The sequence below is a fragment of the Desmodus rotundus genome, chromosome 4 (genome assembly GCF_022682495.2).
Source record: "Desmodus rotundus isolate HL8 chromosome 4, HLdesRot8A.1, whole genome shotgun sequence".
Lineage (NCBI taxonomy): Eukaryota > Metazoa > Chordata > Mammalia > Chiroptera > Phyllostomidae > Desmodus > Desmodus rotundus.
The window spans coordinates 167,487,217-167,513,638 of NC_071390.1; the positions used below are offsets into that span (position 1 = coordinate 167,487,217).

At 40.9% G+C, this 26,422-nt stretch overlaps 1 protein-coding gene and 1 pseudogene across 1 annotated transcript in view; both read left to right on the forward strand.

The window, feature by feature from the left end:
• Nucleotides 1-12,446: 12,446 nt before the first annotated feature.
• Nucleotides 12,447-12,564, forward strand: LOC112316945 (U4 spliceosomal RNA; annotated as a pseudogene).
• Nucleotides 12,565-13,668: 1,104 nt separating this feature from the next.
• The window catches only part of DHX15 (DEAH-box helicase 15), a 54,598-nt gene continuing 41,844 nt past the window's right edge, over nt 13,669-26,422 (forward strand). The window contains exons 1-3 of the mRNA XM_024573944.3: nt 13,669-13,890; nt 20,041-20,476; nt 25,944-26,137. Of these exons, the coding sequence (XP_024429712.1) occupies nt 13,820-13,890; nt 20,041-20,476; nt 25,944-26,137 (701 nt within the window). The 5' untranslated portion in view covers nt 13,669-13,819. The remainder of the gene's footprint in view (nt 13,891-20,040; nt 20,477-25,943; nt 26,138-26,422) is intronic.

Consider the following 26,422-nt stretch of genomic DNA (forward strand, 5'->3'; position numbering starts at 1 on the left):
TTGCCAGGATACTCACCAGGCTAAAATAAAAACCTTTCTGGAGGCTCCAGGGAAGAATCTGCTCCCTTGCTCATTCAGGTCATTTGCAGAATTCAGATTCTTGTGGTTGCAAATTGCTTCTTTTGCTGGCTATCAGCTAAAGGTTGTTCCCAGTGTGTAGAGGGCACGCCCATTCCCTCTTTGCTAATGGCCCCCTTCCTCCACCTTCAAAGCCAGCAAGGGTAGGTTGAGTCCCTCTCTCACTTTGAAACTCCCCTGCCTCCGCTTCCTTTGCGTCAATCTGGCTGACTGTTCTGCCTTCCTCAATCATTTTTTAAGGTCCATGTGATTACATTGGGCCTGTCAGCATAATCCAAGATAATCTCCGTGTTTTAAAGGCTAGAAACTTAATTCCATCTGCAAAGCTCTGGTATCTTTTGCCACATAATGGAGCAGATACAGGCGAAACATTAGGGGGAGAAGACCGGGGAGCCGAAATCCTGCCCACTACACTGGGCTTCTTAGAAACATTTAACATCCCCTTCTTTTTGTTTTAATTTTGCCATTTTATTTTATTTTATTTTAAAATATATTTTATTGGTTATGCTATTATAGTCATCCCAATTTTTCCCCCTTTACCTCCCTCTGCCTGGCACCCCTCTTCCCTCCAGCAATCCCTCCCCTCCACTTAGTTCATGTCCATGGGTTGTACATATAGGTTCTTTGGCTTCTCCATTTCCTATACTATTCTCAACCTCCCCCTGTCTATTTTGTACCTACCAGTTATGCTTCTTAATTCTTGCACCTTTCCCCCCATTCTTCCCCTTCTGCCGCCCAGCTGATAACCCTCCATGTGATCTCCATATCTATGATTCTGTTCCTATTCTGGTTGTTTGTTTGTTTTGTTTTTTAGATTCAGTTTTTGAGAGTTATGAGTTTTGAGTTTGTTACCATTTAATGTTCCTAGTTTTGATCTTCTTTTTCTTAAATAAGTCCCTTTAACATTTCATGTAATAGTGGCATGGTGATGATGAACTCCTTTAGCTTTACCTTGTCTGAGAAGCACTTTATCTGCCCTTCCATTCTAAATGATACCTTTGCTGGATAGAGTCATCTAGGTTATAGGTTCTTGCTTTTCATGACTTTGAATACTTCTGGCCAGTCCCTTCTTGCCTGCAAAGTTTCTTTTGAGAAATCAGCTGATAGTCTTCTGGGAACTCCTTTGCAGGTAACTCTCTGTGTTTCTCTTGCTGCTTTTAAGATTCTCTCCTTATCTTTAATCTTTGGCATTTTAATTATGATGTGTCTTGGTGTCGTCCTTTTTGGGTCCAACTTGTTTGGCACTCTCTGTGCTTCCTGTACTTGTATGTCTATTTTCTTCACCAAGTTAGGGAAATTTCCTTTCATTATTTTTTCAAATAAGTTTTCAATTTCTTGCTCTTCCTCTCATCCTCCTGGTACCCCTGTGATTTGGATGTTGGTATATTTAAAGTTGTCCCAGAGGTTCCTAAGTCTGTCCTCATTTTTTTGAATTCTTTTTTTTTCCTGCAGTTCTGATTGAATGCTTTTTCCTTCCTTGTGTTCCAAACCATTGATGTGATTCTCAGCTTCATCTTCTCCACTGTTGGTTCCCTGTAGATTTTTCTTTATTTCGCTTAGTGTAACCTTTATTTCTTCCCTTATGTTGTTGCTGTACTCAATGAGTTCTTTGAGCATCCTGATCACCAGTGTTTTGAACTCTGCATCTGATAGGTTGGTTATCTCCATTACATTTAGTTCTTTTTCTGAGATTTTATTCTGTTCTTTCATGTGGGCCATATTTCTTTGTCTAACCAATTTGGCAGCCTCCCTGTGTTTGTTTCTGTGTACTAGGTAGAGCTGCCTTGACTCCCTGTCTTAGAAAAGGTACCTGTAAATTGTGTGGGATGGAGCTTTAGGTAATCACCAGGGTGGGGCAACTTGCTTCACCGCTTTGTGGCTCTGTGTGTAGGGAGGGCTCAGAGAGGGGACAGTGCCACTGCCTGGCTTCTGGAGGGTTGCCTGGCACTTGCCCCATCTCTAGTTACTTTACCCACTTCCTGTATGTGACTGGCACCCTTCCATCTGTTGCCCTGATGGTGAATCCCAGAGTGGGTGGGTTTGCTTATGTTTTAAGTCTGTGAGGGCCCTTTAAATTTTCTCCTGAAAATTCAGCAGTTCCTTCTGCCACCCCAACACCCACTGGTTTTTCCAGCCAGAAGTTATGGGGATTGATCTTCCTGGAGCTGGAACCCTGGGCTGTGTGGTCTGGACTGGGGCTCCGATCACTCGCTCCCAAGGTATTCCTCCTGACTTTTATTCACCACACATTGAGTGTGGGACCACCTGTTCCACCACCACTGCCTCTCTGTGCCATACCACATCTCCGAGTCTGTCCACCTGTCTCCACGACTCCAGTCCTCCTACCCATTTAGGTGAATGTGGCTTCTTTAAATCCTTGGTTGTCGACACTTCGACAACCAAGTTTTCTGACAGTTCTGGTTGTCATTTGTTTTGAGAGATAGTTGTAATTCTCTCTTGGTTGCATGAGGAGGCAAAGTGTGTCTACCTGGGCCTCCATCTTGACCAGAAGTTGCTAACATTTCCTTCTCAATATGCTAATTATTCTTGGCCTAAGAGACCTGTTTTGGGGTTTTTTTTTAAAGATTTTATTTATTTATTTTTAGGGAGGAGAAGGAAGGGAGAAAGAGAGGGAGAGAAACATTAATGTGTGGTTGCCTCTTGTATGCCCCCTGCTGGGGACCTTGCCCACAACCCAGGCATGTGCCCTGACTGGGAATCAAAACCAGTGACCCTTTGCTTTGTAGGCTGGCACTCAATCCACTGAGCCATATCAGCCAGGGCAAGAGACCTGGTTTTGATGGTTGGTTCTTCTTAGTTGCTGTTGCTACTGGCAAATGGAAAGACACCAGGAGGACACCAGAGCCTGGTTCTCACTCTTCTTCCTAATATGCATGAAGTGATCTCACCTAGCTGCATGTTTTTAAATAACATCTCTATGCTGGTGACTCCTAAATATATATCCCAACCCTAAGTTCTAGATACTTGTTCAGCTGCCTGCTTGAAATCTCCATTTGGATGTCTAACAAGCATCTCAAACTTAGCATGACCAAAATAGAGCTCTTGATTCATTCGCTCCAAACCAGCCACAACAGTCCTCCCATCTTAATAAACATCCACCTAGTGGATCAGACATCCTACATTCTTCTCCTTTCTCTCTGCTATCCTGAACTTCTGCTAAACAATACATTAGCAGGTCCTATTGGCTCTGCCTCTGAAATATAACCCAAAGCCAACTATATCTTACCTGCTTTATTGCCACCATCCCAGGTTTAGTCACCATCATGTCTCACCTGGGCTACATCAATAGCTTCCATACCAGTCTCTCTGCTCCCACTTTTGCCTTTTTCCCCCCATAATTGAGTCTCCAATAGCAATGGAAGTGATTTATTAAAAAGTAAAACACATACTATTGCTCCCTTGTTTAAAATCTTCCAATAGATTTTTACAAAGATTAATATGAATCCAAACTACTTAGAATGACCTGTCGGCCCCACACAATCTGGCCCCTGTCTAGCTCAATGACCTTGACTTAGCTCACTCCCTGTTGTTCACAACCTCTATCCACTCTGGTCTTTCTTTTATTTATTTATTTTTCACACTCATACTCACTTCCTTCCTCACACTTGCCCTTTCCTCTACCTCAAATATTCTTTCCCAGTTTTTAAAAGGTGGAATTCCTCTTATTTGTCTCAAATGCCATCTTCTAATAGAAGCCTTTCCTAGCCAGCTTATCAGTGTGGCCCCTCACACCTTCAGCACCTCTTGTCACTCTCTATCACACTATCCAGTATTAGTTTCTTTTGGGCGCTCAACAGTATTTGAAATTATCTTATCTGTTTCATACTTCTTGTTCCTGCCACAAGGTCAGGAACCTTTCCTATTCTGTTCACTGCTGTAGTCTTAGGATCTAGAATAGTTCTTGATATACAGTTAGTGCTAAATAAATATTTGTTGAATGAATGCATGTGTGTATGTATATATTAAATGTTCAAACTTCCTGACAATTCACTGAGAATTTCTTTGGAGGTGGTTGACATTGAAAATAAAGAAACCAACCCTACTTCCTAAATTGAGCGTCCTGGGAAGCAGACTCTGACACTGAGGTTGGCCCAAAGGAAGTTGATTAGGGAGTGCTCCAGGGCTCAGTGCCAGTGGAAGGCAAGGGAAGAAAATAGAATTGGGCAGAGAGAAAAGCCTGGCTGTGACAGTCCCCCAAAAGACCTAAGTCAACCCCAATAGCCCTTTCAATCTGGCCTAGATTGTGAAGGATGAGACAGAACTTGTACCCTTATGATGGTCAGTCATCACACACAGGCTGCCCCGGGGAGCAGGTGTGTCATTGGGACCATCTGCAGACACAGCCGATGCATGTCGGTGCTTCACCTGTCACTCAGCATCTTGCTCCTCTACTAGCCGTCTATTTACCCCCCCACTCAGCCAGCACCTCTGGTGCTCCTGGTCACTCACCTTGTAGAATAACCCAGGCCCTCAGCTCTTAAGGGTCTGAGTCCTTGGTTACTATGCTGCTCTCAGGATAGAGTTGCTACTCATGTGTATCTACTGTCCAAACAGCACAAGGGAGTAGGAAGAGATGTTCAAATGGAACATCTCTGTGGAAAACACATTTTATTTTTTTGCCCCATTTTACGACCACAGCTTACCTCCTCCTCATGACCAGGGTTAATTACTTCTGCCAGGATGGTGATTCCTTCTCTTACGCTCATCACTTAGCATGAGGAGCTTAAAGAGCCCAATTGGCAGCCATGGTGGAGGTATTTGTTCCATTTTAAGAAGCAGGCTGACTCTTAACTATTGAGAACCCAGAGTTTCTGGAATGGGAAGCACCAATTCCCAAAATGGATCATTAAAAGTGAAGAAAAATGAAAGTATTCCTGTTTCCAACTCTCGATCCCCAGATGTATGTATCCTAACTACTGGGAAAACAGCACCATATGACGGTCATTTATGTAGAATGTGCACTGTACAAAGGAGGATGGCATGTCATCTTCCTGAGGTCCTGGCCCTGAGCCAGTTATTTTGCAAGGCTAGTTCTTCTGCAGTACGTGATATGAACAGTGGGTCGTATGGTCACGTGCCTGTTCCAGCACTTCCTTTAACATTAGTCCCTTTGTCTGACACAATCATATGCAGAGTTTCACACCAGAAGATTAAACATTCTATATGGTCTTAGATAATGGAAGTGGCTGAAGCCCTGTAGGCAGAAAAGGCAAATCCACAGAAAATTTGTTCATGTTTGTCATAATGAATGGCTACCCCTTCCAGGGTAGATGGTATCCAATGTAGTTAATTTGTCACCAAGTGGTTGCTTGTTGTCTCTAAGCAATTGTATCATGTTGGGCACTTGGCACGGATTTCTGTTGTTAGCGGCTTGGACCTTCAGTGATGGCAAAGCCAGATCACCTTGTTAAGTGGGACCCATGCTTTTGCATCAATGTCTAGTCTCCATTCCAGCTACTAAGGGAACTCCATTCAAGTGACTATCATGGAAGCCCCGGAGTGGCTGATGGTGGCTTGTTTCAGCTCAATGATATGTGGTTTTTTAGTGCCTCTTCTACGATGGATGCTCTCTGATGGTCATTAGTATGTGAAGTAAAGATCTTCACACTCTATACCAACTTCCATAGGGCCACCCACATGGTTTTCCCCTAGTGTCCATTGTCCCCCAATCTTCCAAGGCCCCTGACCTCGGCCAAGCCATTCAGCACTGCCCGTGAGTGCCTGTGTCTTCTAATTTCAGGACACTTCTCTCTCTACACAAAGTGGCTGACCAGGGGGGAGGAGCTCCCCTTACCACTGCCTTTCAAGTCCAGGCCGAGTGGGACAGCCAAGCAGCCATCCCCTTTTCTTGATCACACTGACAAACCATGTTGAGCCATTTGTGAGTCAAGTTCACCAAAGGGTTTTCCTCTTACATCAGCTGCTTACCAAGGATCTCCCCATGCAGTAGGAGCTGAGCGGTAATGCACCACTAAATATTTAACAACCAGTTTTCTGAAAAGGAGAAAAATGTCTAATTTGTAGCATTAGCTAATGTTCATGGTGTAAATACTTCCACTATGGTCAATTTCGAACTACTAACATGATGTCAACATCCTGAAGACTGAGCACTGAGTTCTCATGCACTGGCTGGAGTCCACCATTAGAGCTGAGAGAGAGGTGCTGTGCAGCAGTGGTGGGTGATATGAGCTACCTGCATGCTCTCTGCACTAGAAGCTTGCTTGTGCCTCTGGTCTTACTGATGTTCCATCCTAGGTGCACCTCTTCCATCTGAGCCTACCCCCACATTATGGCTTGGAGAGTGTGATAGAACATAGCACATGAAGGGTACTTCTGGTGGCATGGTCAGTTGATGGCCCATGATGAGGCATTGGTCTCTCTCAGGGCCTGGTAATACTCTAAGAGCTGTTTTTTGAAAGGTGGTTAATCCTCTGTTGCAGTTGGTATGGTTTTGAACCCTCTAGATCTACACTGTGATTCTCCAACTGGGGCTTCCACATGTCATCTTTTTCTACCACTGATACCCCTCATACTACAGGGTCTGCTGGGCTGTGAACAAGGAGCCAGCCGTTTGCTTTGCAGCCTAGACCTGTTGCAGAGTCCTTTCCTGCTATAGACCCCACTGAAAAATGGCGTCCTTCTGTGTCACCTGCTATGTGAGTTAGAGCAGTACTTCTGGGAGATGTTGCTTCCAGGACTGGATGAGGCCTACATGCAGGCAGTGTGCTGCCTTGCTCACGATGGGAGCTGCGAGATGCAGTAATTTCTCCTTTACTTTGGACAGGCTGTTCTGGCTACCCAAGTTCACTGGACTCTAAAAAATTACATCTGAATCTTTTAAGGTTTACCTCTTGCAAGAGAGCAAGGCCTCCAACTTCCTAACAACTTCTTGTTCATTTGGTCCATCTAGCATGATGTCACCATTTTACTGGACCAGTGTGATATTCTGTGGGATGTCCAGGGGATCCATGTCTCTTCGGACTCTGTCGTGACAGAGGACAGCAGAGTTAACATAGCTCTGGGGCAAGACTGTAAATCTGACACCGTTGTACAATCCAAAGAAATGTGAATTGTTTCAAACTCTCTTTTGGACTAGGGCTAGAAAAAGAGCGGGTTTGCAGGATCATTGGCCATGTTCATTAGTCCACACTAATCTGCTCTAGCGGAGAGAACACACCTGACACCGCAGCTGCAATTGGGAACACTGCTTGGTTAGGTTTTTGATCATTCATTGCCATCCTCCAGGATCTGTCTGGATTTTATAGAGGCCAAACTGGTCAATTAAGTGGAGGTATGATGGGGACTACCCCCATCCATCTTTTAGGTCTTAAGGGGAGAAACCAATTTTACCTTTTTCTCCATTTTTTTAATGTGGTAAATATATATGACATAAAACTTACCATTTTAGCCATTTTAAGTACACAGTTCAGTGCTTTAAGTGCATTTACGTTGCTGTGCAGCCATCACACCATCCATCTCCAGAACGCGCAGCATCTCATTTCACTCAGCACAACGTCTTCAAGGCTCATCTGTGCTGTACACGCCCTCGTTAAGTTGAAATAATGTTCCATTGTATGTACATATCACATCTTCTTTATCTATTCATCTGTCGAGGACATTTTAAGTTGTTTCCACCTTTCGGCTATTGTGAATAATGCTGTTATGAACATGGGTATACAAACGTCTGTTCAAGTTCCTATTTCCTTTGGGCTGCATACTCAAAGGTGGAATTGCTGAATCATATAGGAATTCTATATATAATTTTTTGAGGACTCATCATAGTGCTTTTCATTGTGGCGATACCGTTTTATATTCTTAACAGCAATGCACTCATGTTCCAATTTCTCCACACCCTTGCCAACACTTACAGTCTGTTTGCCTTTGTAGCAGTCATCCCCATGAGTGGAAAAGGGGTTTCTCCCTGCGGTTTTGACTTGTATTTCCCTAATGATTTGTGATATTGACTACCTTCTCATGTGTGTGTTGGCCATCTGTATACCTTCTTTGGAGAAATGTCTACTCAAATCCTTTACCCATTTTTATAAGTGAGTTGTTTGCGTTTTCTGCTTGTTTCCCTAGGTTGATTTTGCAACTGTTTTCTATTCGTTGTATTTGTTCTTTCACTTTTTTCCTGCCTCCCCTTGGTTTTAATTGAGCATCTTATATGATTCCATCCTATCTCTTCTAATAGCATATCGATTATACTTTAAAAAATTAGTGATTGTCTTACATTTTAACTTATCTAAGTCCACCTTTAAATAACCCTATACAGCTTCATGCGTCATACAGGTAACTTAGAATATCCTAATTCTTGTCTCTCATTTATCCCTTAAGACATTGCTGTCATTCATTTCCCTTATCCATTTCCTATAATCTCCCAATATATTGTTCTATTGTTACTTTAGCAATAAACTGTTATCTGTTAGATCAATTAAGAATAAGAAAAATACAAGATTTTATTTTACCTTCATTTATTCCTTCTCCAATGCTCTTCCTTTCTACTTGTAGATTTCTGACTGATATCACTTCCTTTTCCCTGAAGAACTTCTTTTCATATTTTTTTCAAGGCATTCTTCATTTCTGTTACAATGTTTTAAAATTCTAACTCTTGCTTTTGATTTCTTTTTAAGTTTCAATCCCTCTGCTTATATTACCCATCTTCTCTTGTGTCTTATCTACTTTGTCTACTAGAGCCCTTTGTCTACCAACCAACTAAACCATACCAGTCAGGGCTGTCCTATAACTTCTTTGTGGTCGTTTTCCAATATTATCAGCCCTAAGGAGTCCTTGGAATAACCTATGTTGTGACTTAAGCCTAATTATTGCCTATTAACTATGTTAATCATAGTTATTTCAAATTTTCTGTTTGATTCCAATTCCAAATTGATTGGAATATGGATTAGAATTCAGAATCTGACTCCTAATTCCAAAGTCTGTGTTATATCTGAGTCTGTTCTATTACTTGTTTGTCCTTCAGACTGTGTTTTCTCTTGTCTTTTAGACTGCCTTGTAATTTTTCATTGAAAGCCTGCAGAATGTACTGGGTAATAGAAACCAAAGTCAATGCTTAGGCTTTATGTTAATGAAGTTTTATTTTAATCTGGCTAACAGGTGGGCTGTGTTTAATGTTTCCTGTAACTGTAGGTGCTGGAGTTTTTAAATTCCTCTAGTGTCCTGTTTAGTCTCCTCTGTTGAAGCTGGGTTTTCCTAGGAATTCTTCCTCAGAGTCTGGTCTGCATCTTATAGCCCTTTTAGCTGTAATCCGCTGTTATTACACCAGAACCCTACTGCAGTGGGAAGGAGAGGGGAGGGAAAGTGTAATGTTATTGCAGTCTCCTTGCTCCTAGGAACATGGCTTCTCCTGTAATCAGTATATTCCAGGACAGAAAACTGGTTGTAGAACCCAAACTAAAATGGAGTCACTTATGTTGGGGGCAAAATGGAGTTGGCCCATGCAGGTGTATTAAAGAAAAATAAAGCTCAACTTTACCTAAGTTGCAGGAATTTATAGCTCTTCTCAGAAACCAGCAAAGGACTCCAGCCAATTTCCAAATGTCAAGTCTATTCACGCCATCTCTGGACTTTCTGGTTCCTTGACTCAGCTGCCCTGATCCAAATAAGGAAATAGATCACAAGGCAACCAATCAACTAAAAGCCAAGTAACTTCTGCATTTTCCCCATAAAACCCTTTATTAGTCTTTGAGCAACTCAGAAACACATTGCTCCAGTAGCCATGAGTTTCCCAGCTTGCAGGTCAAAATCCTTGCTCTTCGTACATCCTTCTGCTTTGTTTTAGCCAGCGTGCAGTATCTGGTTTTTGTCATGGTTCAAGTCCAGAAACTGGGCAAGTTTTCACTGGGGCAATTGCTTTCAAACTTTTGATCATCTATTCTTGACTTATTTTGGTTGTTCAGATAGAGGACTTGCTTTGATGGTTGCCCATTCATTTTGCCCTTGGGACCACGTTCTATTTATCATCTCTATTACCTCTGTGAGTCAGGCCTCCTTAACACTTTGTAGCATCCACCTGGCTTCTGATGTTTAAATGCCACCGTGTGATCTCTGTGTCACAGAATTCTGTCACCTCTGCTGCTCTCAAGCAGCCCAGGTCTGAAATGGCATCTGCTATCTTCAGCCCTGGAATAGAGGCATCGCTGAATTTCTGACCTCCCTTACCAGCAAACTCCTTACTGATTTGCTAAGTGGTGCATTTTCTGAACTTTCCTATAGAATATATTTATCTGCTGGGTTTTCCACCTTTAAATAAATACTTCTACTTTAGCACATTCATTTCTTTGAGCTATTTAATCCCTTTTTACCACAGCAGTTCTGGCATTTCTACCCAACTTGGTGTACTGTGGACCATTGTTTTTGCCACACTTTGAGATGACATCCTAAGTGTGTTCACACCATTGCCTGGGGGTCTTGTGTATGTTAAATCCTGTATCAGTAGAACTCCCAAATAATAAATTGTCCCTTATTTAACTTTGTGTTCCGCCTCCCTCCTCCCTTCTTTATCCAGAACCTTCAGAACTTAGTCCCATGCACATTTTCCTGGCTCCTGCTGGTACCTCTTGGCAAGGTCCTTCTCTTTTTCCTCCTCCTCCTTCTACTTCTCCCCGCCCTTCCCCTTCTTCCCCTCCCCCTCCTTATTTTGATTTTATTTATTTAGAGAAGAGAAGGGAAGGAGAAAGAGAAGGAGAGAAACATCAATGTGAGAGAGAAATGTCGATTACTTGTCTCTTGTCCATGCCCCTACGAGGGAGCAAACATACAACCCAGGCACGTGCCCTGCCCAGGAATCAGACTGGTGACCTTTTGCTTTGCAGGACTGCCAGATGATGCCCAACCAACTAAGCCATACCAGTCAGGGCTGTCCTATAACTTCTTTGTGGTCGTTTTCCAATATTATCAGCCCTAAGGAGTCCTTGGAATAACCTATGTTGTGACTTAAGCCTAATTATTGCCTAGTGGCTAGCAGGGGAAGTTGGGGAGTATCCTGAGAAAGGTACATTATCTCGCAGAGAGGAAGCCTCTGATAATCTCACTAGGAAGGAGAACTGGCCTCTGCTAGGGAGGAGTGGGACATTTTGACAGGCTCACCAGGTAGAAGGGGAGATAGGGATTTTTCAGGTCTATCAATGTAAGTGCCCCCATCCCGTGTGTGGGCCTCTGGGCCCACTCTTTCCCAGACAGGGCCCTAACCTTGTGGAGAATTTAATCCACTTGGCCTTCTGCTACTGTTCTAGTTAAGTCCTAGGAACCGCCATCAGGTTTCTCTCTCTTCCCCGGGCAGCATATGAGAGCCTGTTTATATGCTCCCTGGAAGGTCTTCTGGCTTTTACACTTAGCTTTGAATTGCAGGCTAATCACTCTCAGACTTACATGATCTCTCTCTAAAGTGTCAAGCCCACTTAGCAATACCCAACCAAACGCCAATGTTCTTATAGTTAATATTTCCTCCATACTTGGACAATATTCCATGCTCTTTCCCAGTACTCTGTGGGTAGAAGTTTAACAATTGCCCTGCTTCCTTGTCACAACTGTGTTTCTACCTGCCACCAGTGAGTCATTGCCAGCCAGCGATGGGTGGCCAACTCCAAAATCCAATCATAGTGTCTGCTTTCTTGGACCATTTCTGGCACCAAGTCTTTTAATATCGGGTTGCATGAAAAGTAGACTCTGAAGCAAAGATTAGTGCACAGGGAGTTTATTAAGGAGCACTTAGGATCAACACCAGAAAGGAAGGCATGAAAGCAGGATCAGACAGAAGGAAAAACTGGGCTGCGATGCTGTAGAGAGGCTGGTGGATGGCTCTTTTCTATTCTAGGGACCATTCTCTGTGAAAATCTAGGGTGGATCACCTAGACCCAGAACTCGTTAGAGGGAGTGTGAACATCCTGAAAGATCCTGGCCCTTTGTTCCCCTTGTAGATTCCAGAAGGCCAGGCCACTGTTCTTTGGTAAATATAGCTTCTCTTCAGTCATTTAGGCTGCAACACAACTGATTGGTTTACAGTTTTCTATGGATATACACTGAGCCCAAGGAAGAAGTCTCATCACCTTGATTTCAGTTCCTTCTTCACTAAGTCTCTTTGCCACTTGTGAGAGGCTGATGCTGCCAAGGGTAGAGCACTTCTGTAGGTAGAATTCTAACCTTTTCCCTCATTTTTTCCAAAATTTTAGAATACTCTGTAGTTGTCCTCAAACTGTGAACGTGGAGGCCTGGTACTGGAATATTTGGAGTGAAATCTGGATTTTAATTCTGACTTTGACACTAACTGCCTGTATGAACTTGGGCATGAACTAGGGCTCAGGTTTACTCATTTTAAAATGACATAAAAAAAAAGCTTTGCGCAGTGGCAGTATCATAGCCAATGAGGTTTATCCGAGGTGCGATTATTGCTAATTAAAATGACATAAAAAAAGAAAACCAGCTGGAAATTCTTTCTTAGATTTAAAACTCAGTGATTAATGTATCATGACCTCTGATAAAAGTCAATATACTGTTAATGAGCATTTAGGGTAGAAAGTTGTATATGTTTTTTAAAGTGAAGATATTCACTTTTCTTTGTGCTGACTTGGAATGTGGATTTGGTACAAAGATTAAAAAAAAACCCTCTTTATCAGCTGCGATATTAAGGTTATATTTAACCGTAGCAATTGCAGTTCTGAGGATTGGATAAGAATCTGAGTAAGGTCTTCCCACGCATCTGTACATCCATTTCTCATACTACATAGATCACCCAGCTTGAATGGCCCACAGATCTTTTTGTTGTGAGTTTCTTCTGGAGATGAATGCAACTGAGACAGCAGATAGGGTCTGGGGGAAGAGATCTACAACAGTCACGAGTCATCTAACCCCCCAAATTTGCTATGGCTTTAGGGACAGCCCTAATTGCTGTGTTTACTTCTTAACCTCTTTCTGCCTTAGAGTTCACATCTATAAAATAACACCTATCTTGCAGGGTTGCTGTAAGAATGAGTATAGAGCTAGAGTTAACATCGTGGAAGTGTATAAAAATAGCACACGGGGGATGGGGGAAAGCTAATTATGTCCTTACCGCCAATTTTCTCTATTACATATTAATTTTAAGAACATTAATAGGTTGCGTGCATGTTGCCCGGACTGGGTAAAAAAAGAGAATAGATTACATCAAGTTTTGGTATTTGTCTCATCAGTTTCCGCACTGTGATTGAGAGTGTCTGGTTAGTGACTTCAAGTTCTAGAACTGGAGTTGTAAAATAGTTGGGTTCCAGTCCCTGCTCTGCCCCTTCTCAGCGGGATGATCTTTACTGGTTTCTCAAACTCTTTAGGTCTGAGACTCTCCTAATGCCAGAGTAACACAGTTGGTGAGTACCTCCTAACTAGGACTGATCTTGTCCCTCTCTCCGTTTCCTAAATCAAACGGGCGTGAAGGCTAGGGGATCACTCAGTTCAGCAGCCACTCAGGTGCCGTAAAGCCCCGGCGGGAAGGAAGTAGGGCGGGTCTGGAATTCCCGCCTCCAATGCGTGCGCGCTCACCACGCACGCACTCACAACACGTTGCGGAAGCGCGCGCGCAGGCCCAGCCCTCGTCGCCGCCGCCATTTTAGCTCCTGGTTCTGGCCGCACGGTGTAGGCTGTTGTAGCGGGAGGGGTGGGGGTCCTCCAGAGTTAAGTAGCTGCCGTCGACTCCACCGGTAAGGCCGCTTTTCTTCCTTCAGTCGCCCTCTCGAAGATGTCCAAGCGGCACCGGTTGGACCTGGGGGAGGATTACCCCTCCAGCAAGAAGCGTGCGGGGACTGATGGGTAAGCCAGGCCAGGGGCGCGAGGCAGCGGCTCGGGCTTTGTTGGAGTTCCGGCGGGGAGCGGGCCAGGGCCGGCGTGGCGTAGCTGGACTTGTAGCCTGACCCTTTGTTTCCCTTTGGGCTCGGTTCACTAGCGGCGGGTCGGGGAGAGCGGCGCCACTCCGGCGTGAGGCCGGGCAAGGGCGCGGGGAGATGGTGTTGCGCGGCCTCCGCTCGGCCCAGTCAGGAGGGTGGAGAGGCCTGTCGTGGCCACGCGGACGCCTCCTTCTCCGACTGAGCCAAGGAAGAGTCACTTCTAGGGGAGCGGGCAGGAGGAAACCGCGGACCTCGTGGCCACCCGGATTCCCGGGTGAGGCCTAGAGCTGGGGGAGGGGATAAAGGAGGGCGCGGCGGGAGTGTTGCCTTCCGCGGGCGGCAGGTACTTCCTAGGCAGAGGGGCCGGGAAAAGGGCCTTGGGGGCGGTTGGATGCCCAGTCGGGAGAAGGAAAGAGGGCGGAAAGTGAGAGAAGCGCTTGGATTCTTGCTGGGTGGTATGGGGGTGGCGGGAATGGGGTGAGGCGTGCAGACGAGGAGTTCTCGGGGGAAGGGAGAGTAGAGCGCCTGCCGGGAGAAAGGAAAACGTGGAGTATACCTGATAGACAAGAAGGCTGGTAGTTTGGAGCCTCTGCGTTTATACTTTGGCGCGAGAGTGCATGACTCCTTCCATTCAAACACTTCAAAGTAGATACTAGGCAAACTTCCGCCCTCTGCCCAGGCTCCCGCCATCTCCTTTATTTTCTGCTTTGGCTAAAACTGGTTATTGGGCATTCCTGGGCTGGGAATTAGAAGGCATTTTTTTTTTTATTCCAATAAGTTCTTGATTTCTGTTCCTCCAGCCTTCCTTCATAAATAGCTTTTGAAACAAGAAGACCCTTTTCAAAAAATGTTTTTAGTATTTATGGCAAAATACCGTTCTTGGGGAGGTGGAGAGTCGAAATACACAGAGACTCGTGGTGTTTCAGATTCTTTTCCCTTAGCATATCTTTAAAGGTAGAGATGAATATAACAATTGCATAAAAGTAATTTCTTGTCCAGTGTGAGTTTTCATTCCTGAAGTAGAGATATTTATTTGGATAATTCAGGCAAAACACAAAAGTCTGAATATCCAAATACTTTGTATAATTTTATCATTTTTATTGTGTGTGTGCACGTTCAGAATCACTGTGTCAGGCCATCTGTATAACTTACGTGAACTTTTGTTCACCCAAAGCCCCTTATTGATTTCCAGATATCTGTGTTTGGAGTATCAGCTAGGATGGCTTAGGGTGTACTTTTATTGAATATGAGAAGCAGAAGCATGTAACATTTTAATCTCGTAAAGTTTTTAGTTTACCATGTTAGACTTCAGTTCTCTCTCTTTTTAGGCCACAAGTCCCACTCCACCGGAACTTGAGAGTATTAGAGGGACTTGCCACACAGTTTTGAGCTGGAAGAGACTTTAAAAGAGTGTAGTCAGCTCTACCTAACGGATGAGAAAGGGAGATCCAGGGTCCTTAGGTGTCTTGTGCAACCTCACGCAGTTCACAGCTGCATTTGGAACCTTGGTCTTTTCATTTTCACTCCCAGTCTCTTGCTTTTCCTATTACAGCGTACATACTATCACTGCAGTTAAGAGTCATTACAGCCTAGTTTAATGGCATTTTCGATGGGTGGGTAAAATAGGGAACACTTGGTTCCTGGGTCCTGTGAAGTAAAAATAAGTTATCTAGTTAAGGTGCAGTTGATGTCTCTGAAGAGTTCTGATTGGAACAGAATACCCTGGGAGGGAATGAATTACTCGTATTTGTGTGTATGTCCAACATTTAAATGCTTTTCTTGGGATTAAAAGTGTTCCCAAGATACATATGTGGGTTGCTGCTCCCTTTCTCTTGCAAAACAGATACCCTAATTTAAAATGTGAATTTTCCGGATCTACAATTCTACTGGTTATTATATGACATCTACCTGTAATAAAGCTCAAGTTCTCAGCTACTTGAGGGACTTTTATATTGTCATTTCTAAGTCACCCGAATATCATTTTTCATAAAACTAATTTTCTTTAGCAGTGTGCTTACCACGTTTATTAGTGCTTGGGTTTTTTTTCCTCTGCCTTTTTATAACTTAGTCACTTTTGTTAACTGTCATGCAATCGTGCAAGGTATTATTTTAAGCCTTGGTAGTTAGCAGGTGGTTTTATTTGAGAGGATAGGCTTGTCAGTTTTGTGAGTTTCACTGCCAAACATGGCTTTAAATCATTTCCCCAGTACAGAGCGGGCGATTTCACATTCAAGCTCTTTAACCTATACACAGGGTGGGGCAAAAGTAGGTTTACAGTTGTGAGTATGCAGAGCACACAGTCTGTTCTTGTATTATTTATTAATTATTGTGTTTTCCATAAAGAACAACTGTAAATCTACTTTTGCCCACTCTGTATAACTTTATTTACTCCTAGTATATTTTAATTTGGGGGTCAGGTAGAGAAGCTTCTGTTACAAAATGATCTAATTTCTTTTTCCATCACCCCACAAATTTTTATATATATAATTACGGCCAAAGACAACCTACTGTTGAACTGTGGGAAAAAGTTTTGGAAAATAGGAGCATTTTTTGCTTTGATGTTAGTTTCCAGTATTGCTTCCTAATGAGAGCTTTTCCTGTTAAATTGTGGAGATGGTGAAATAAATATACTAATTATGTAACATCTGTAGAGTACATACTGTGCTCTCGAATCTATTCTGGTGCTTTATATGTATAAGCACATCTTCACTACAGTCCATTGATGTAGGTGAGGTTAACTAACTTGCCCTGGGGAACACAAGAATACCCACATGTGAAGATACAAATAAAAAAGCAAAACATTCCATAAAATTTCATCCCTGCCTTTAATCCTTTGATGAACTTGTTATTTAGATCTCTAAATATTTGTTCACAAATATGAACAGATTTATAATAATATGGGGGTGTTTCAGTATGTTTTATTTCTATTCACTCAGAAATATGTCAAACTATAGAATAGGTATACACTGTCCTTTTTATTGACTGCATAAAATTTCACTTGTAAAGGGGCGTTGTAACTTTTTAAACCAATTTCCTGTTCGATGGATGCTGTGGTAGTTTCCTAGACTTCATTATTTTCTAAGTGAAAAGGATGATGAACATCCTGTATGGACATATTAGCACACTTACATCTTTAAGAGAAGTTCCTGGAAGGGAGATTGCCAGATAAAAAGCAGTGTGTGTGTACATACTCTGATTTTGATGACCAGCTTACATTTTCATTAGCAGTATTTTAGTTCCTGTTATTCTGTGTGGAGCTTTAACCTGGTATTGTAAAGTTTTTAAAAACCTTGAAAGATAAGATACATATAAAGCACTTCTTTTAATTCTTGAAATACCACGCAGGACATACAAGTAGCCACGTTTTATATACGAGGAAACAAATAACTGTGGCCCACTAGTTAGCTCATGTGCTAAGCTAGGATTGAGCCTAGACAGTACAGAACCACGTGTGCTGCAGCTGTCATGTTGTCTCTCCTGACATCACTGTGGTTAAGGGACTGTAAAGCACTGCTTTGATAGTCTTTAAGCATTATACCTCAGATAGTATATCTCTTCCTAACAAAACTTTATAATAAAAGTACCTATTTAAAAAAAACTGCATGTGCACAAGCCTACACATATTTATGAAACTGGCTTTGCACCTTCCTTAGCTGACCTTTAGTTTTTATTTTCCCTTCCCCGTTGATGGTAGACAGTTCGAATTGTGAGCAGTTTTTTGAGTGATTGAATTAATTTGCCTTCTGCATCCTTCCTGTTGCTTTCTTATTTTACTCTGAGTTTATTTATTAATACTTTTCACAGATTAGTAAATTGGGCTTTAATTCTCTTAATGGGAAAAAATTTTCAATTCCTTGGAAGACTGCAAAAGGCACCTGGGACAGTTCTTTGCTCAAAAAGATAAGGTTTGGGAAGATGGAATTACGAAGTTGCCTGAAAGATGGCAAAAGGTAGTGGGACAAAATGGTGAATACATCATTCAATAAAGTTACTGATGAAAATGAAAAATGTCTTAGTTTTACTTAAAAACAGAGTGAACTTTCTGGCCAACTCATACCTTGCTGGTTATGCAACTCAGTGTTTCTTTTACTTTTATATCACAATTACCCCCATTTCGTGGTTAACAGATAATCTTTGTGTCTTGAGGATGCATTTTATGCTTCATGGGCCCTTGAAAAACACCATTGTTAGTATAGGTATTACTGTAACAAAGCAAGATGATAATATGATTTACTCCGTCCATCACTCCCATCTCCCATATTTTATAACCTGGAAAGGGTAAGTCCCTATGTTAAGTGCTGTAAGTATAGAAGTTCGTCAAACTTTTGTCAGTTTGTGTGCCACACCCTGCCCCTATGGTGCAGTGCTGGAAATGTGAATTTTTTTTCTTTAGATCAGATGATTTTTAAAGCTATCCAGTCTTTGAACTATTTGTGGCTACAGTGCTGGGTACGTTTCTATTACCCTATTATAAACTTCCTCATTCACATTTGGGGCAGTCTAAATACTTATTTAATTAATGGACACCTTAGACCAGGGGCAGAATGAGAGAAGAAAGGATGACATGTCATGTTTCAAAGATAGGCTAGGAAGCTCAAGTTTTGCATTGAGACTTCATTTTGTATGTTTATTAGGTTATCCTTTGTGTTCTTTTTCCTTTTGATTTCCTTCCTTTTTATGCTAATGGCTGAGAGACTTCCATCCTACTTTATATGTTCTGTGGTTCTGTAGAAAGTGATCATTGAGATACATGTATGCAAATATATGTAAAAGTGATTCTATATGTGAAAATATAAGTAAATTCTGATGGAATCGAATTACATATTTTGGGAAGGACAAGATCAAATGTAATTGGTTAGCTTATTTCTGTGATTGGGGAATCACCCTTCCTCATGTTGGGTTTAGCATTTTAGCTGTATTTTACCAAGGGGAGTTACTGTTGCCCAGCTAATGTGCTGTTACAGAGAATTAATAGTCTTTGCCACTCTGCTACTGATGATTGAGGTGTTGGGAAATTTGTATGTCATCTTGTGTTATGAATAAGGAACAGTGTGACCTGTCTTGTGGCTTGTGTCACAGCTCCATGTTGTCTATTTCAAGTCTAGGTCCAAAAACCTTGTGGCAAGTTTGTCTGCTTTAGGACTTGGTCTGTAGTAAACCGGATTAGTAGAATGAATAAGCCTAAAATATTTAAAAATTATTACTGTGTTAGGGATCACCTGTAGTAACTAAAAGTAGATACTAGAATCGACTACTTAAAATCGGCCTAAGTTTAATATAGTGCACATCTGAGTAAATTTTAAAAACTTAATAGTGTTCAGTGAAGTGCTTTAATGGGTGACCAAAGTGTACATAGGTTTACAAAAATACTGGTAATACTTTACTATTGCTGTTAAGGATATCATGCAAGAGTAAATGAAACAAAAGAATAAAAAGTGTTTTAATTTTAGTTTTTCTTACATGGCAATATATGCTTATTGAACAAAATTAGGAAAGTGCTGGAAAGTAAGAACTTAAGAAAATTAACCTATAATCCTTTAACTTATATTTATATTATTATAAGGTGAGGTGGAATTGTCTTTGTCCAGAAGCAGTGTTTTTGATAAAATTTGAACGTAACATTCAGTGCAAAAAATAATTTTTACATAACTTGAAGGAGACTCTGGGAAAGTCTGTATGCTATCCTTCCCCCCCCCCCCCCATTTTCTTTTCTTTTTTGGCCTGATTTGGTTCTACCTTTTCCCTACTCTCCCTTCAGTATTTAGCTTCTAAGTAGAAAGAGATTTTACTTGGAGAAGGTGTTATTTGGTGGCTAAAAGTTGTGATAAGAGACAATCTCTTAACAGAATTTGAGGCATCATCAAGAAAGGGAAGGATATTTATGGGTGAGGCATGGAGAATCCTTGATTATGTGTTATTTTTATTATTTCTGGTACTTTTGTAATTCGTTGAACTTTATATCAGTCTATTCATTTGGTTGTGGGACATTTACTTTCTTTGTGACTAAAACGCTGTGAACAGTTTGCATAAAGTTTAGAATCAATTCTAAATTTATTTTCACTTATTTATTTTTTAGGAAGGATCGAGATCGGGACAGGGATCGTGAAGATCGGTCTAAGGATCGGGACCGAGAACGTGATAGAGGAGACAGAGAGCGGGAGAGGGAGAAAGAAAAGGAGAAGGAATTGCGAGCTTCTACTAATGCCATGCTTATCAGTGCTGGATTACCACCTTTAAAAGCTTCCCATTCAGCTCACTCAACCCACTCAGCACATTCAACACATTCAACACATTCTGCCCATTCAACACACACCGGACATGCCGGACACACATCACTTCCACAGTGCATTAATCCATTTACCAACTTACCCCATACTCCTCGATACTATGATATTCTAAAGAAACGGCTTCAGCTCCCTGTTTGGGAATATAAAGATAGGTTTACAGATATTCTGGTTAGACATCAGTCCTTTGTACTGGTTGGTGAGACTGGATCTGGTAAAACAACACAGGTGAGTTACTGTATACCATGCTATGTATTTTATTAATGTTTGTTTATTAAGTTTATGAATAAACTTATTAGTAAGTTTATTCATAAACTTGTTTATTTGATGCTGGTGATCAATCTGATTGTCTGCTTCCTGGTAGAACATCTTAAAGAATAGCTGCTTTGGTGTTTAGCACCTTTTAGTGACTTTTAGAGTGGCGATCCAGTAGGGAGTACCTATTTTCCTGAGTTGGTAGGGGGACTTAGTGCTGTTTTTTCTGGTTTCGTCACATTATGGTTGGCAGAGTGATGCCCGCCCTCCTGCTTTGACTCTGGAGGTAGTGCAAAATTGGGGCTCTGATGATTGTTTTCCAGTGCTTGGGTGGAGAGATCTGAACCACTGGAGTGGTTTTCATTGTTGTCATTCTTATCTCTTTGTTTTTATTTGCTATGAGCCATGTGGATATTATCTTTTAAAAATGGAAGAGCTAAATAAGGTCTCTGCTTGTGACTTCATCCATCTAGGTACCTCCTTACACATAGTCACAAGTAAACACTAGTACCTTGTCAGTAATATATCCGGGAGATTTTTCTTTTTTTAAAAAAAAGATATTATTTACTTATTTTTAGAGCGGGGAAGGGTGTGAGAGAAACATCAATGTGTGGTTGCCTCCAGTGCGTGCGCCCCCCCCCCCCCCCCCCCCACACACACACACTGAGGATCCCTCTGTCAACCCAGGCACGTGCCCCAATTGGGAACCTAACTGGTGACCCTTCAGTTCACAGTCCGGCACACAATCCACTGAGCCACACCAGGCAGGGCTCTTTTCTTTTTTAAATTATATTTTATTGATTATGCTATTATAGTTGTCCTGATTTTTCCCCCTTTTCCCCCTCTCCCCCCTCCAGGATATTTTTCAAACATGATGAGTTGTTACTTGCTGGGTCCATGTTAATAGACATCTAGGCTGCTCCTAATGGTTGTTTTGCATGAGCAAGTATATTGGTAGGATAAATTCCTAGGAATGGAAATTGCTGGGTCAGAGGATTGTAATTGTGATACATACAGCCAAATAGTTCATAATAGGTAACATACTGGTTTACCTTTCCATGAGCGTGCCTGAGAGCATATGCGGAAAACCATTGGCGTGTGCTACTGAACTTGAGTTTTTACAAATCTGATAGTGAAAAATAGTATTTTAGTGTAATTTTAATTTGCATTGTCTTGCTATGATTGAGGTTAACCATATTTTCATATGCTTGAGCCAGACCCATGAGTTAAAAATTTCTTGGAGATTACACAAGTAGCAGTCCCTGACCATTGTAGGCAATTTGGAAAGTTGGGGAAAGTGTTGAATCTAATAATTATTTATCATGCAGAAATAATTATAAATATGTTGTTTCCTACTGTCCTGTTTTCCATGTTAATGTACCTATAATACATGTTTATATTTGAAAGTCTGATCCTTGGTATGATTTTTCTTTTCAAGTGAAGGAAAATTGAGTGTTGGTGTTAGAACTGGAACTGTTTTTATTTTTATCACCTGATAGAAATTTAAAGAATTGAATACATGGCCCTGACCCACATGACTAGGTTGGACATAGTAGTCCTACAAAGTGAAAGGTTGCTAGTTCAATTCCCAGTCAGGGCACATGCCTGGATTATGGGTTTGGTCGTGGCCTGGGCATGACTAGAAGCAACTGATCTCATATCAATGTTTCTCTCTTTTTTCCCCTCCCTCCCCCTCTCTCTAAAAATAAATAAGTAAAATCTTAAAAAAAAAAAAAAAGAAAGAATACATGAAAAGATATAACTAAAACTTAACTAGTATCATAGTGTTTCATAATAATTATATCAACTAGTGTATCTTGTTTGGATAGTGTTAACAACACCCATCTAATTGGGTAAATAAAGCTAGGCACTCTGTATTTGGTATGTATTTAAGTTCAATATTTCTGCAAGGAAGTTGTTAGCCACCATTTTACAGATGGGCAAACTGAAGCTTAGATTTATGAGAATCTTGGGTTTTGTGAATTTTCCTGGGTTGCTTAGTAGATTTAGGTGGGCTCAATATTTATCTTTTGCCCTTTGTCTAACAGCCAAAACTATTATTTATTTCATGCTGTTACTCTGTGGTCTTATGGTTAACTTTATTTCAGAGATGAGTTTATTTAGTAGTAGTTATTGTAGAGGAAAGTCCAGTCAACTCAAAACAAGAGGTTTATGATTATTTGTGTTGTTTGTTTGGATATTTAAGATACTTAGATACTTAGGATTGCAGAGCATTTGGGGGACTCAAAGGGAAACTAAACAGTTAAATAGTGAATTTCACCCACCTGCATCTTGGCATAGTTTTAGTAAACTTTGACTCAAAACCATTAAGAGTAGTAAGCCAATTTTTGGTTATCTTTTTGTGCTTATCAGAAAATGAAATTCTCGCCCTAACTGGTGTGACTCAGTGGGTTGGGTGTCGTCCCATGGACCAAAAGGTCACAGATTCAATTCCAGCTGGGGGCACATGCCCAGGTTGCTGGCGAGGTCCCCAGTTGGGGGCATGCCAGAGGTAACCAATGGGTGTTTCTCTCACATACTGGTATTTCTCTTCCTCTCTTATCCCTCACTTCCCTCTCTCTAAACATAAATAAATAAATAATTTAAAGCACTTGTAACCTATACATTTAAAAAAAGAAAAATGAAAGTCTCCAAACAGTGTCAAGTAATGACTAACTTTTGACTGAGACTCAGTAAAGACATACCATGTTGCAACTTGATATGCACATATGGTACCCACATACAAGAAACTAAAGCTCATTCAGCCAAGGGACAGTATGAGCAAGGGCACAGGTTGACAGAAGGCACAGCATTGAGTGCCCTGGACAGAGTGTAGGCTATATAGGAAGAGTGAGGTGGTGAGGTAGAGCAGGTGAGACTGGAACAGGAGGTTGGGCCTTAATATATCTTACTCTAGATTGGGAAGCCATCAGAGGTGTTTTCTTTTTTAACTCAAAGATCACTGTGAAGACTTCTTTTTTTTAATCCTCACCTGAGGATGTGTTTATTGATTTTAGAGAGAAAAATATTGATGTCAGAAACAAACATCAATTGGTTGCCTCCCATATATGTATGTCCTGGCAACCTTTTGGTGTACGGGATGGCGCTCAACCAGCTGAGCCACCTGGCTGGGGCCTTCAGAGCTTTTTAATTGGAGGGGAATGACAAGGATTTTTACAAAATGTCCTGTTTGGTGAGAATGTTGACGACAGACTATGTAGGAGGTAATAAAATACAGGGCAGTAGAATAAAGGATAGATTGGATTTAGGGTGTTAACTTTTACTAAGTAGGGGGCTTGGGAGGAATTAATAAATATTTGGAGGAAGGTGAGAAATACTTTTGGTGTTGAACTTGTAGAATTTGGAATACCATTCTTCAAGTAGAAGTGACCACTAGGGTCAGGGGTTAGAAGTAGAGTTGGACTGACATTCAATATAGGTACTACAAGAATAAGACTACTTACTATAAAACAAGACTTAGAGGATTGAGGGCCAGTTTTTAGGAAAATAGCCACAAATGGCGGAAGGGAAGAAACTGAAAGAGGAATAGCTTTAGAAAATCTGATCCCTAGTGTGAATAGCGAAAGCATGCATATTTCAGGACCTACTTCCTTTCTCAATGCTATTCTTAGAAATATGAATAGATGGGTTGACTAAGCAGTACTCCAAATATTGTTTGGGAATCCTTGAAAGTCCTTGAAACTGGTTCAAAATTGCTGGAATTTTATTTGTACACTTAACAAACAAAACAAATATTGCAACACATTCAAAATAGCAGATAAAAGAATCCAGCTGTCTTCTATTAAGCCAGACATTAGAGATAAGCAGAAGTATTAATGTACTGTTGCTAAATTATTTTTGCTTTGGAAAATGTAGTTATTTTTAATAGAAAATGTTTATGTCAATGTTGGATGGATTTTTGTTAGGAATTAATAGTTTTAAACTATTTTCAGTTTTAATTTCCTCCTTCAGTAAATCTATTAGTTGTTTGGCATCCTAAGTTATTTTAAGAGTTTAAAGAGTTTCAGAGATCAAGAGTCAAAACTGCTGAATTAGCCAAAACTGTTTATATTGTTTTTAAAGTGGGAGTAAGCTATCCATTTCACTAGACTGAATTTATAAATTTGTGAGCATTCTTGCCTTGAGAATTCTGAATTAATTTTAAATAGCTTTTATTGACTAAGTATTTTTTTTTTAAATTTCATTTTGTTTGGTCTTACAAAGTATACTATGCATTTGTGAGAGGCTTGCTGAAATGAAGATATATAAACACACACACACACATATATATACGTATATATATGTGTGTGTGTGTATATATATATATACACATGTATATATACATATATACACGTGTATATATATAAAGCCTTGCAAGAAAACCACTTAAACTTTGGCCTGTGGGTTTACATATCCAGAGAGCCACTTCTTTTGTAGTTGAGTATTTTTGCTCATTTAAAATTCTCTAAAGATATGCATTGCTGTATTCTTAGAGAAGCGTTCCCTCTTTTCAGGTATTTATCAGTGGCAGTACATCCCCAAATTACAGAAGTAACCTAACTAAAATGTAGTAATGGTATAGCAATCAATTTTCTTCAGGTATCATTGTACAAATTCTGTACCAAAATAAAATCCCCTCAAATGCGTGGTTTTTTCCCCATGTCTTTGTATCAGTGGATTCCCACTTAATGTAGTAAGCACTTAGATTTTTTCCCCCGGGGTTTTTTTACCCCCTCCAGTAGTGAGGAACCATGATATGAGAGGGTCTATTAGCTTTTATTGATAATAAAATAGGGAGGAAATGCCCTGTTGTCATGGCAGTCATCCAACTTGTGCTTGTTGGTTTTCCTTTCCCCTTGGCTGCCCTCCTTTAGTCAAAGGAAGTGCTGTTTCTCCAGGTCCTGGTGAATCTGACAGGACAATTAAATTGACTTTCAGTATGGTACCTAAGGTGTTGCCATTGTGCATACCTCTCCTGGATTCTGCTGGCTTACAAACCAAATTTGAATTGAATGGAAAGATAACCACTTTATAATTACAAGTGCATATGATTTATATTTTCACCTGTATTTTGTAACTCAAATTTTATAGGGACTTAAGCTACAGTTTCTTAGAATATTTTTGGAAACTTAACCTTTGTTATTAAGTAGAATTTTTCGTAAGTTGGATTTTTTCCCACTGTGTACAGTGTAGAGCATATTCAGCAAAGCCTCAGTGGACTTAGCCCACTCAGGAATGCAATTATGTCATGTCATTGTTATACATGACCCTTCCTCGGGCTTAGAGTGCTCATTCTGTTAAGAGTTTGAGTCATACATAATTTGTAGTGTGCCTAATTGAACTTTTGTTCATTTATTAAAATGTGATAAAATACTTTATGTTAAATATACCTGGTATGCAGGCAGAGTAGAATTAATGTAAATGTGAAATTATTTGATAGATCCCACAGTGGTGTGTGGAGTACATGCGATCCTTACCAGGACCCAAGAGAGGAGTTGCCTGTACCCAGCCCAGGAGAGTGGCTGCAATGAGTGTGGCTCAGAGAGTTGCTGATGAAATGGATGTGATGTTGGGCCAGGAAGTTGGCTACTCCATTCGATTTGAAGACTGCAGTAGTGCAAAAACCATTCTTAAGTAAGTACCATCTTTAAACATGGACATTTCTTTTTTAGTTTTCTGCCACTAGACAGGGAACTTTGCTGCTGGAGTCTTAAGTCATCCAAATTTAGAAAAGCCCAGAGTAGACCATCTTAAACTAACTATATAATGTTTTATTTTGAATCGTTTCTTGGTAGGAATACATAGATATACAGTACGCACTGAAGTTCAAAGGTCAGATTTTAGTTACTTGGTGCTGAATCTTAGGTGAAATGTTATATCATTTAAATAAGATATAAAAATAAAGTGACTTCTTAATAA